Below are 13,518 nucleotides of genomic sequence, written 5' to 3' on the forward strand. Positions count from 1 at the left end.
CCCAGATCCTGAACCAGTGTGTCCTCTACGCTTCCATTCAGACCAGCTGCTCCCAGTGCCTTCATTACCGCTCTGAACTGGAACTGCAATACTGTGGTCGCACCTAGAAGCGCCCCAGGTCGCCCGACTCTCAGCCGCACATACTTCTACCTCCACTCCGCACAGTGGTCCAGCTCTTTCCTAGCGTGGCCCAATATCCTACCTCCGCTGGATCTGCTTTGGAGCGTGATATGAAGCATGAAACCTTCTTCCCAGAAACCTGTAGGTCCTAGAACTTTAGCCCTGACATTCTGATGAAGCCTCTGGCTTGTAACTGCAACAGTAAGCGTACGGTACATCCACAATGTATTTTGAGGTCCGCAAAAAAGGGATCTGCAAAATACGTATACTGTCCGCGTTGCATCTGCATTTTTTGCAAACCCATTGACTTCAATGAGTCTGAGGTCCACGTCTGTAGCCAAGTACAGGACAAGTTCTAACTTTTGCGGATAAATGTCTTCTCTATGTCTGTTCTGCAAAGGATAGAACATGTCCAGTTCTTGGCCGCACATACAGACCATGGGCCCGTAGAAGTCAATGGTGACATCACAATGACTCTATCCCTATTTGCACTATTTTTATGGTTGAACGGAACGGAAACACGTAAATACGAAAACGGAATGCATATGGTGTACATTCCGTTTTTTTTGCGAAACCATTGAAATGAATGGTTCCGTATACAGAATGCAAAAATGTTCGTGTGAACGAGTCCTAAGGCCTCTTTCACACGAGCGTGACGGATTAGATCCGGATGCGTTCAGTGAAACGCGCACCATTTTGCAAGCAAGTTCAGTTAGTTTTGTCTACGATTGCGTTCAGTTGTTTCCGCGCGGGTGCAATGCGTTTTGATGTGTTTTTCACGCGCATGATAAAAAATGAAGGTTAACAAACAACATCTCTTAGCAACCATCAGTGAAAAACGCATCGCCCCCGCACTTGCAATGCGTTTTTCACTGAAGTCCCATTCACTACTATGGGGCCGGGGCTCCGTGAAAAACGCAGAATATAGAACATGCTGCGTTTTCAGAACTGATGCGTAAAAAAAAAAAGCTCATGTGCACAGACCCATTGAAATGAATGGGTCCGGATTCAGTGTGGGGGCCATGTGTTCAGGTCACGCATTGCACCGGCGTGGAAAACTCGTTCGTGTGAAAAGGGCCTAAGTAATATTGGTTTCGGGGTCAGACTACCCCCTCAATGAATCCCTATAATGCACTATGCCCTACGCCATTCTAGATGAGATATGAATAAGCACATAGAGGGTATATGTGATGCCTGGAAACTGCAGCCGTGAGCGGAGCCTTATACAGGAAGCAGCACCAGGGGCCGACTGGCCATAGACCCGACAGGGAGATTACCCAGGGGACCGCCCAAGCCCTCCGCCTCAATTACTGCTAGAAGACTTCCCAACCACATCCGAACAGTGACACAATTATTTTGGGGAATCGCAATGACTCCTCGCCCCCCCGAGTGCCCAGGACACGTTGCTCTTTTCGCTCATCGGGGGAAGGGAAACTACTGTGGGACAGAGCAAAGGATCTCGCTGTCAGGATTCTCTAGGGTTCATGCACTCTCAGCTTTACGCGTCATCCTCCTCACCTGAGAGCGGGGGACCAGTGGACGGCTGCGTAGTGAGCCTCAGACATCGCACATTCCAACGTCCCCTCTGTGCTGCTGAGTAAAGGTAAACGCCTGGGCCCCTCACACACAATGTACTTACCTCACTCCCCGGCACCTTCTAACGCCCGCACACCCGCCGCTGCATCTCCCCGTCAAGCAGATGAAAACATCCATTATTATTTGGGGCCAGCCAATAGCAGGCGGTGACGGGGATGAGTACCCCTAGCATTGTGGGTGACGCTAGGAAGCCTCCTCCTCATCACCACCTGCCATTGGCTGTCCCCCCCGAATGTTTTCATCTGCACGACTGGAGGATGCAGCGGCGGCCGTATGGGCATCAGAAGTGAAGCAGGTTCTGGGGAGTGAGGTAAGTACATTGTGCGTGAAGGGCCCGGGAATGTGGGGAAGGGGGGCATTTCAGGGGTCGCATGACCCCCTTTAAACTGTAACTTTAGCAGCATGTTAACAGAAGGAAAAATAAATCTCTAAGGGCCGCCTGTCTTTTCTGCCACCCTAGGTAGTGGCCCACAAGAGCCTAATGTGTGGTAGGAGACATGGGCTTCACTAGGTTAAAACATTTGGGGCCTGGACCCCGGAACTACTGCCTGACTACTGAACAGGACGCTGCAGAAGCTGAAGGACCTGTGGTGACATCACAGTCATGTGATTAGTGATATCTGGATCATGAACTAATCGTTCTTTTCAGTTAACTGAACCGGAAGAGTCGATTCTTCTGACTGAGCTGATCCGAGTGAAACAACTCAGATGTGATCTGTGCTAGAGGCAGAGCTCCGAGGGGGACAAGGACCTGCGATGATGTCACTGCCATGTGATCAGAGAGGGAAGGGCGGAGCTCAGCTATGAAGAGGAGAACTAATAGGGAAGACCTTGTGATAACTTCTCTGACAGGAGCAAAGGTAAGAGAGCCAGAGGAATGCTGGGAGTTGTAGTTCTCCTCTCTTACACCACCTCTGTTAGGGCTGAAGGGAGAGGTGTTATTTACATGGGACTGTATGATGGAGGGGAGTGATGTTTTCTTACATGGGACTGTATGTTGGAGGGGCTGAAGGCAGGGGAGTGATGCTATTTACATGGGACTGTATGTTGGAGGGGCTGAAGGGAGGGAGTGATGTTATTTACATGGGACTGTATATTGGAGGGGCTCAAGGGAGGGGAGTGTTATTTACATGGGACTGCATGTTGGAGGGGCTGAAGGCAGAGGAGTGATGTTTTTTGCATAGGACTGTATATTAGAGGGGCTGAAGGCAGGGGAGTGATGATATTTACATGGGACTGTATATTAGAGGGGCTGAAGGCAGGGGAGCAGTGTTCCCTCTAAGCTGCGCGGGTGAGCGGCTGCGCAGCAATTATTGTGCCCCCGCTCACCAGTTTAATAAGTCCGCTCAGCGGCCGCTCACCCGCTCACCCTGCTTGCAAAAAAAGATGAGTCTGATTTCTTCAAAACCTCCTGCTGTGCGGCTCAGCGACGCGCCGCCTACCCCATATTCCGGCGCTACTGCTGCCTCCTCCTTTTTCTGACCAAAGAGGAGGAGCAGTAGTGCGCAGGGAGAGGTAACGTGGAGGCGGCATTGGCGGCGTGTTAGGTGTAGACTGTATATAGTGTAGGAAGGAACAAGGGGCCATCATTGACGGTCGGTACGTGTCACCGAGGTTCCTGGCCCCGGTGAGGTAAGAGACATTTTTTTTCCCCCTGAAGTGTCAGTATTGCAGATTGCTGTCTGACACTTCAGCTGGTTAGTATGGCTATCAAGCTGATCCGGGACGGCTCTTACTGGGAGCAGCCAAAGTGCTGGGTGGGTGGCTCCTCCCCACGTTCCAGGCCGGGTCTTGGCAGGCTTATAAGCAGCCAGCACTGCCAGGTGGTGTGGATTACCTCCCTCTGACAGTGGAGATCTCTGCGCTGAGGGCTGAAGGCCGTGTGTCTGGCGAGCAGCCGCCGTACAGCCTGAAAGTGGACTTTCTGAGGCTGAGCATTTGGCCGGGTGTGAACTGACTCCCAGGATACCAGGTGAACAAGCCCCAAGCCTGAATAGGGACTGTTCTGTTATGTTATGGCATCATGCACACGACCGTTGTTGTGGTCCGCATCCGAACCGCAGTTTTTGCGGCTCGGCTGTGGACCCATTCACTTTAATGGGGCCGCAAAAGATGCAGACAGCACTCCGTGTGCTGTCCGCATCATTTTCTCTGTTCCGTGGCCCCGCCCAAAAAATATAGCATGTCCTATTCTTGTCCATTTTGCGGACAAGAATGGGCATTTCTACAATGGGCCACCCGTTCCGCAAATTGCGGAAGGCACACTGGCGGCTTCCGTTTTTGGCGGATCGCGTGCATGTCGTGTGCATGAGGCCTTATGAGTGTGAATAAACACTGAAGATTGAGTTAAAACCTGGTCCGTTGCCTCTATACTGCGTCCGCTAACCTGCCTACCAGAGCGAATCCCCACAATAGGTGTAGGCTGTATATCTATCTCACAGGGGTTATATTGTCCGGCATGGCGTAACCTCCATACATTTACTATACAGTATAATCCCTGCACCATGCCGTACAGTATACAGTATAATCCCTGCACCATGCTGTACAGTATACAATATAATCCCTGCACCATGCTGTTCAATATAACACCTAAACTGTCGGGTTTTGTTGTATATTGTAAGGCATGGTGCAGGGATTATACTGTATATTGTACAGCATGGTGCAGAGATAATGTATACTGTATGGCATGGTGCAGGGATTATACTATATATTACACAGCATGGTGCAGGGGTTATAATGTATACTGTAAGGCATGGTGCAGGGGTTATAATGTATACTGTACGGCATGGTGCAGAGATAATGTATACTGTACGGCATGGTGCAGAGATAATGTATACTGTACGGCATGGTGCAGGGATTATACTATATATTACACAGCATGGTGCAGGGGTTATAATGTATACTGTAAGGCATGGTGCAGGGGTTATAATGTATACTGTACGGCATGGTGCAGGGATTATACTATATATTACACAGCATGGTGCAGGGGTTATAATGTATACTGTACGGCATGGTGCAGGGGTTACACTATATGCTCTTTAATGTGACAATTATGTAACTACTGCGTCCATCGGCGCATGCGCATTAATTACTGTGATGCCGTACAAGGAATGGGCATCGCAGTGCGCATGCGCCGGCCGACGGACTGAGTGCGCGGGATCTCGGCTGAATAACAAGTTAGTAGAAAGGCGGTAAGAGGGAAAGAATGGGCGGGCGGAGGGTAGGAAGGGGTGGGGGGATGCAATGAAAAGGCTGAGCTAGCAGTGCACCTACGAGGGTAACGCCGACCCTGGGCACTTGCGAGCCCTCATTTGCATATGTTATAAAGATAGTTTTTTATGGTTCTATAAGTCCAGGATTGATGCCAGAGGTAACGTTTTTATTAACTGTAAGCATGCTAGGGAGCTGTGGGAAGGGTTAAAAAAGTGAAATGCTGGTGACAGACTCCCTTTAAGGCTCCATTCACACGTCCGCAATGTGTTTTGCGGATACACAGAGACACGGATCCGCAAAACACGGAAAGCGGCTTTGTGCGTTCCGCATTTTGCGGACCGCACATTACCGACATAATAGAATATGCCTGTTCTTGTCCGCAATTGCGGACAAGAATAGAACATGTTCTATTTTTTTGCGGAAACGGAAGCACGGATGCGGAAGTGCGGATCCGCAAATGTGGATGCAGACAGCACATTCCGTCCCCATAGAGAATGAATGGGTCCGCACCCTTTCCGCAAAATTGCGGAAAGGATGCGGACCCATTTTGCGGACGTGTGAATGGAGCCTTAGGGAGGGGTGTTATTTACATGGAACTGTATATTAAGGGGCTGGAAGGAGTGATACTTGCATAGGACTGTATGTTGGACAGGCTGAGGGAAGTGGTTATTTACATGGGACTGTATACTGGAGGGGCAGAAGGGAGGGAGTGATATTATTTACATGGGACTGTATGTTGGGAGTGATGTTATTTACATGGGACTGTATGTTTGGGCTGAAGAGTGGGGTGTTATTTACATGGTACTGTATACTGCAGGGGCTGACTGGAGGAGAGTAATGCTGTTTACCTGGGACTGTATGTTTGAGGGGATAAAGGCAGGGGAGTGATGTTATTTACATGGGACTGTATGTTGAACGGGAGGGATGTTATTTGCATGGGACTGCGCGTTGGAGGGGCTGAAGGCAGGCAAGTGATGTTATTTGCTAGGGATCGACCAATTATCGGTTTTATCGATATTATCGGCCGATATTCCAGACTTTCAAAGTTATCGGTATCTGCATCTATTTTGCCGATAACTAATCGGGCTGCTCTCAGCGCTCTCCGTGTTCCCTCAGCAGCACAGGGGGAGAAGGAAGCGGTGTCTTCCCCCTGTGCTGCTGCCACCAATGAGGGGAGAGAGGAGGGGAGGGGCTGTGGCCACGGCGCCACCACTGACGTTAATGCACTCATTCATTCAAATTTGACAGGAGGCGGGAGCTGGCCTCAGAATCATATAGCCGCACCCGACCTCTATGACAAGTAGCTGCCATCCGCGGCAGTTAACCCCTGCCGCACCTGAGGGGTTAACTGCCGCGGATCGCAGCTACCGCTCATAGAGGTCGGGTGCAGCTATATAATTCTGCAGCCAGAACCCACCTCCTCTATATGAATTACCGTAATGGGCGAGTTATCTTCATTGGTGGCGCAGTGTGCCGCCCCACCCAAGCTTCCCAGTATTAATCATTGGTGGCAGTGGCCACAGGGTCTCCTCTCCCTTCCTCCTCATTGGTGGCAGTGGCAGCTTCTGATCGGAGCCCCACAGTGTAATCCTGGGGCTCCGATCGGTTACCAGACGCTACTGAAGCCCTGGCTGCCATGGTAAGCTCCCTGCTGCCGTGTGCACAGGGAGAGTGTGAGGTCCTATTCACCCTCATAGAGATCTATCAGGGTGAATAGGACAAGGGTTCTAGTCCGTAAGGGGCGTAAAAGTTAGTAAAAAAAAAAAAAACGCAAACGCCAAAATATTAAGTATAAATGAAAAAGAAAGATTTAAAATATTAAAAAAAGCTACACGTTAACAATAAACCTGTTCAGCAGATTTGTGTAGGAAATTTTAGTTTTTTCAAAAATGAAAATGCACAGAATATCGGTATAAATTATTGGCCTGAAAGTTTGCAGATTATTGGTATCGGCTCTAAAAAATCAATATCGGTCGATCCCTATTATTTAGGCCAAGTGACAGCATTTTAAGTAGCGTCCATCACACGATCAGGTCCTGCTGCATCCAGTGAGAAGCGAGTGGGGATGAGGTGTGTTTTTTTTTTTTTTTTTTTTTTTTTTATAGTTTTTTGGCAGTCAAAAGAAAATGCTGTTGGGGACATTATTAATGCTGGGGGCCACTATGAGGGACATTATTTATGCTGGGGGCCACTATGAGGGACATTATTAATGCTGGGGGCCACTATGAGGGGCATTATTAATGCTGGGGGCCACTATGAGGGGCATTATTAATGCTGGGGGCCACTATGAGGGACATTATTAATGCTGGGGGCCACTATGAGAGACATTATTAATGCTGGGGGCCACTATGAGAGACATTATTAATGCTGGGGGCCACTATGAGGGACATTATTAATGCTGGGGGCCACTATGAGAGACATTATTAATGCTGGGGGCCACTGTGAGAGACAGGGTGTGATGTATTTTACATAGGACTGTGTGTTGGATGATGCTAAAGGGAGGGAATTATGTTTCTTACATGGGACTGTATATTGGAGGGGGCAGGAGAGATTGTTATTTTACTATGGGCCTGTCTGTTGGAATGGCTGGGGCATTATTATTTCTGAGGGCACTGCAGGGAAGATTTTAACTATAGGGGCACTGCAGGGGGGACATTCTAAATACAGGGGACATTATCGGGGTCCTGATTGCTACAGGGGGCTCTATAGGAGGCTTATACATCATCCTTTTTATTACTGAGGGGTCTGTAGGGAGCTTTATTACCACTGGTGGAACAATAGGGGGACCTTATTTCTACTGGGGGCTCTGTGAGGGCATTATTATTACAGGAGGGCTCTTCTACTAATAGGGGCATTCTTGGGGAGCAGTATTACTGTTAGGGACACTGTAGGGGGCTGTATTACTAATGAGGGCATTCTAGAAGGGAATTACTATTGGTGGGACTATGAGGAGCACTATTACTATGGGGGCATTAGTATTTCTTCAGGATATAATTTTGGGGTATTGGGGGGCACAGCGAGCAGCAGGATAACGAGGCATGGCTATGAGACCTTGTCTGGACCGAATGGTGAAGATGAGGCGAATATCTACATCAGAGGAGGCATCACCTGGAGGCCCTGGATGTGAGAGGTATGTGCTGCTGTATTCTCCTGTATGTTTGATGGTGTCTATGCAGAAAGTAAAATGTGTTTAGTGCTAGTGGGGTCGTCGACGGGGGCCATATACATTGGGGCTTGGGCCCCTGATCTTTTGAGACCCTAGCAACGCCCCTGGTAGGAGACTTATACAATCTAGAAGCTAACATATTAATACTTTCATTCATTGCAGAATGGCGTCTGCTGATCTGAGGGCCGAGCTGGACTGCTCCATCTGCCTGAGCCTCTATACAGATCCTGTATCCCTGAGATGTGGACACAACTTCTGCCGCTTCTGTATCGTGACAGTGCTGGATGCACAGGAGGCAGCTGGAGTGTATTCCTGTCCTGACTGCAGAGCAGAATATCCGGAGCGTCCGGCCCTGGAGAAGAAAAGGAAGCTGGAGAACATAGTGGAGCGTTTCTTATCTGCTCAGCCCAAGATCTTCTGTACTTGCTGTGATTCTCCTATACTGGCTGTGAGGACATGTCTGCACTGTGAGGCCTCCTTCTGTGAAAAGCACTTGAGTAGACACAGTAAGTCATCAGAACATACTTTGGTTGAACCCACTGCTACCCCGAAGGAAAGAAAATGCTCCACACACAAGGAGGTGCTGAAATACTATTGTCCTATAGACGCCGCCTGTGTCTGTGTGTCCTGCTGTCTGGTCGGCGAGCACAGGGGACATGACGTGGAGCTGCTGGACGTGGCCTCTGAGAAGGAGAAAGAGAAACTGAGGAAATATCTGGAGGAACTAAACCCACAAAAAGCAAAAATTCAGACGAAACTTCTGAATCTGCAGGATCATCGGAGGAATATCCAGGAGAAGGCCTCTGATAAGAGGAAGAACGTCAGGAAGTTATTTATGGACATTAATAAACAACTGAAAATAGCAGAAAAGAAAGCGCTGAGCGAGATCTCCAGGCAGGAGGAGAAGATTGTGTCCCAGATATCTGATCTGATCAAGATGCTGGAAATAGAGGAGGACGAGCTGTCCAGGAAGATGCGTCACGTGGAGGAGATGTGTCATGTCACCGACCCAATAAGATTCCTACAAGAAAGTGACATTACAGTATGTGCTCATGGAGATGATGAGGACACAGAGGGAGATGGTGGAGAGGGCAGGTCTGACGATGATCTGGATGAGGTTCTGATCTCACTGACCTTACACCGATCTATGAGGGATATTGTCATCAATGTCACATCAGAGCTCGGGCTCCATGTTCCAGACATATTGCTGGATGAGGACACTGCTAATATATATGTGAAGATATCAGAAGATCTGAAAACAGCAACAAGAACAGAGGAAGAGGAAGAAGATGAAGAAAAAGAACAGGACAGACCAGAATCACCAGGAAGGTTCCTGGATTGGTCCCAGGTGTTAAGCAGATGTGGCCTCTCCTCAGGAAGACATTACTGGGAGGTAGAGTGGAACCAGAAAGGAGAATGTGACATCGGACTGTCCTATCCCAGTATAGAAAGGAAAGGAGATGAGTCTTGTATTGGATGTAATGATAAATCTTGGTGTCTGGTTATGTCTGGTGCAGGATGTGAAGTGTATTACCGCTCAATCAGATCCCCCCCTCAGTGTAGATACAACATGTCCTAGACTTGGGGTCTTCTTAGACTATGAGGCCGGGCGTCTGTCCTTCTATCAGCTGTGTGACCCCATCAGACACTTACACACCTTCACCGCCTCCTTCTCTCAACCCCTACATGTTCTCTTCTGGTTGTGTCCTGGAGACTCTGTTAGAATAATAAGCTGAGGCCGATGCGTCCACGTCCCGTTATAATCTCCGCCTATAAGTCACTATATAGCGCTGTATGGGCGGAGCCTCCGATCACACATTGTATATGGCGGCTCTATGGGAAGGGGGTTACTGTACGATTATTTTATATTCCTTGGAGATCAGATCCAGAATCGATGCTTGAGACAAATGAGAACTATCCACACCAATACCTGCAATGTGTGATTACGGTTTTTAGTGATAAGATGCGGTTTTCCACTGAAAAGGGTGAAATCCGCAGCTAAAACCACAAACATAACTGACGGGCCGCAGATCTGGGAATCCGCACGGAAATAATCGGCGAAGTGTACGTGATCGGGGTAATCTCATACACTTTGCTGGTGCTGTAATTCGTTACTTTTTTTCCACATGGGAAATCGCTTGGAAAGACTGAGCGTATTCCGCAGCGTGCGCAGATGGCCTTCGGGTACAAGCGCACGGTGCGTATTACCTGCTGGTTTTCCAGAGTGAAATAATACCGCCTAAGCAGATGGGATTCCCAGTATCTCATCTACACGGAGCGGAAGTTTCCTGCGTCAGGAGTGACCTGCGGAGCGGATCCGGAGATCTGCGGCCGGTGGATCGTCCGTGCGGATTTCTCCCTTTACAATGCAGAGGGGGAGATCTGGGGAAATCCGTGTCAGGATCTGCAGGTAACAGGTGTGGATCCTGGAGCGGAGATACACCGCCGAGTGCACGTACCTCATGGGGGCATCATTAACCCTTTCTCGCCCTCCACTGAGGTCGCTGTAGGGGCTTCTTTGTGGTTCGGGGACACATTTGGGGAACATATAATTATTAATCAGCTTTTCCTATTTCTGTAGAGATGTGACAATGTGACGCTTCTTTCCGCACTATACGCGGCATTTGTTGTGTTTTTTCCCTTTTTATGGAATAAATGTCTGACTACTTCTGTCCATCAGAGTTGTCGGTCCTATCATCTGGGTGTCAGTGGTCTCCTCCGCCATCATGTCTGTTATAACCGCAGGTAGTGAGTTCTGCAATACACTGGATCTGTACAGCGCCACCTGCTGTTCTTTTCCTTATCTTTGGCCGGTCGCGCTGAGCTGGTCGCACGCGCTCAGTTTAAGGCGACGTCTACACGACGAGGTGTCTTGGTCCCAACTCTATACATTGTTAGTGTGAGAACATACCGCGCGCTCCGTATTGTGCCGCCTATAGAGCTCCCATTGTTGTGCTCGCCGCCTGGACTCAGCACTAACTTCGCCATGTCTAGTGATTAATACTGTACGGTTTTCATGCACATTCTGTTCTGTTGTTAGCAGCATTATATGGCGGTGTATGTGGCTCGGGGTGCAGCTTTCTAATACTTCCCTCTCTGTGTCGCTGAACTATTGTAGAGCAGCCGCGCAGCGACCTCCTCACGTCCTGGAGGCACGAGCTTCCTGGCGCCTCTCAGTGCAACTGACGCTTTTCTTCCCTGGAGGGTTTTATTTTGTGCTTCTCATTTTCATTTTTCGTATTTCTGTTTGTCGTCCTGCGGAAAAGTGTTAGGAATACGCTATACCTGCCGTTACTGTATGTAGCAGAGCTGTACGGCTGTGTAGCTGAGCAGTGTATACACAAAACGATAGGAAGAAAAATTAAAAAATATGTACTGATATGTGAGGTACGAGGTATAATAGATGCAGTGTGTACAGATATATAGTATATACAGCAGTGTACTGATATGTGAGGTACGAGGTATAATAGATGCAGTGTGTACAGATATATAGTATATACAGCAGTGTACTGATATGTGAGGTACGAGGTATAATAGATGCAGTGTGTACAGATATATAGTATATACAGCAGTGTACTGATATGTGAGGTACGAGGTATAATAGATGCAGTGTACAGATATATAGTATATACAGCAGTGTACTGATATGTGAGGTACGAGGTATAATAGATGCAGTGTGTACAGATATATAGTATATACAGCAGTGTACTGATATGTGAGGTACGAGGTATAATAGATGCAGTGTGTACAGATATATAGTATATCCAGCAGTGTACTGATATGTGAGGTACGAGGTATAATAGATGCAGGGTGTACAGATATATAGAATATACAGCAGTGTACTGATATGTGAGGTACGAGGTATAATAGATGCAGTGTGTGCAGATATATAGTATATACAGCAGTGCACTGATATGTGAGGTACGAGGTATAATAGATGCAGTGTGTACAGATATATAGTATATACAGCAGTGTACTGATATGTGAGGTACGAGGTATAATAGATGCAGTGTACAGATATATAGTATATACAGCAGTGTACTGATATGCAAGGTACGAGGTATAATAGATGCACTGTGTACAGATATATAGTATATACAGCAGTGTACTGATATGTGAGGTACGAGGTATAATAGATGCAGTGTGTACAGATATATAGTATATACAGCAGTGTACGGATATGTGAGGTATGAGGTATAATAGATGCAGTGTGGACAGATATATAGTATATACAGCAGTGTACTGATATGTGAGGTACGAGGTATAATAGATGCAGTGTACAGATATATAGTATATACAGCAGTGTACTGATATGTGAGGTACGAGGTATAATAGATGCAGTGTGTACAGATATACAGTATATACAGCAGTGTACTGATATGTGAGGTATGAGGTATAATAGATGCAGTGTGTACAGATATATAGTGTATATACAGCAGTGTACTGATATGTGAGGTATGAGGTATAATAGATGTAGTGTGTACAGATATACAGTATATACAGCAGTGTACAGATATATAGTATATACAGCAGTGTACTGATATGTGAGGTACGAGGTATAATAGATGTAGTGTGTACAGATATATAGTATATACAGCAGTGTACTGATATGTGAGGTATGAGGTATAATAGATGCAGTGTGTACAGATATATAGTATATACAGCAGTGTACTGATATGTGAGGTACGAGGTATAATAGATGCAGTGTGTACAGATATATAGTATATACAGCAGTGTACTGATATGTGAGGTATGAGGTATAATAGATGCAGTGTGTACAGATATATAGTGTATATACAGCAGTGTACTGATATGTGAGGTATAATAGATGCAGTGTACAGATATATAGTATATACAGCAGTGCACTGTCATGGTCTTACCTTCTTACTGTCCTCCTTCGTTTGACATGTGCTGGCGGCCATCTTGGTTTCTGGGTCTCTTGTAGCCTCCCACCCTGCGGCTTCTCCTTCCCACTGGGAGGAGCTGGATGCCTAGCTCATATATATAGGAGGTCTGTGGCTTCAGTTCCTTGCTTGGTCCTCCTGTGTTCACATGCTTCTAAGACTGCTGCTGCTTCTGGTTCCTGATCCTGGCCTCGTCTGACTACCCCGTTGGTTCCTGATCCTGGCTTCGTCTGACTACCCTGCTGGTTCCTGATCCAGGCTTCGTCTGACTACCCTTCCGGTTCCTGACCTCTGTCTACGCAAGACCCTGCTTCGGTTTAGCCATCCGTTTGGACTTTTGCTTACAGCTTGATTTTCAATAAAGCCTTCTTATTTCCACTTATCTCTTGTTGTACGTCTGGTTCATGGTTCCATGACATTAGGACCAAGCCGTGAATTCTGACGGTACAGGGCCATCCTCGCTACCTACGCTGGTTGCCAGACTTGATCAGCAGGATCACCTGTTGGGTCGGTTCGCTG

At 47.6% G+C, this 13,518-nt stretch overlaps 1 protein-coding gene across 1 annotated transcript in view; it reads left to right on the top strand.

The window, feature by feature from the left end:
• The first annotated feature begins 7,980 nt into the window (after window positions 1-7,980).
• LOC122945854 (E3 ubiquitin/ISG15 ligase TRIM25-like) overlaps window positions 7,981-13,518 on the top strand; it is a 52,145-nt gene continuing 46,607 nt past the window's right edge. Inside the window, exon 1 of the mRNA XM_044305109.1 lies at window positions 7,981-8,059. Within this exon, the coding sequence (XP_044161044.1) occupies window positions 7,995-8,059 (65 nt within the window). The 5' untranslated portion in view covers window positions 7,981-7,994. The remainder of the gene's footprint in view (window positions 8,060-13,518) is intronic.

The sequence above is a fragment of the Bufo gargarizans genome, chromosome 8 (assembly GCF_014858855.1).
Source record: "Bufo gargarizans isolate SCDJY-AF-19 chromosome 8, ASM1485885v1, whole genome shotgun sequence".
Taxonomy (NCBI): domain Eukaryota; kingdom Metazoa; phylum Chordata; class Amphibia; order Anura; family Bufonidae; genus Bufo; species Bufo gargarizans.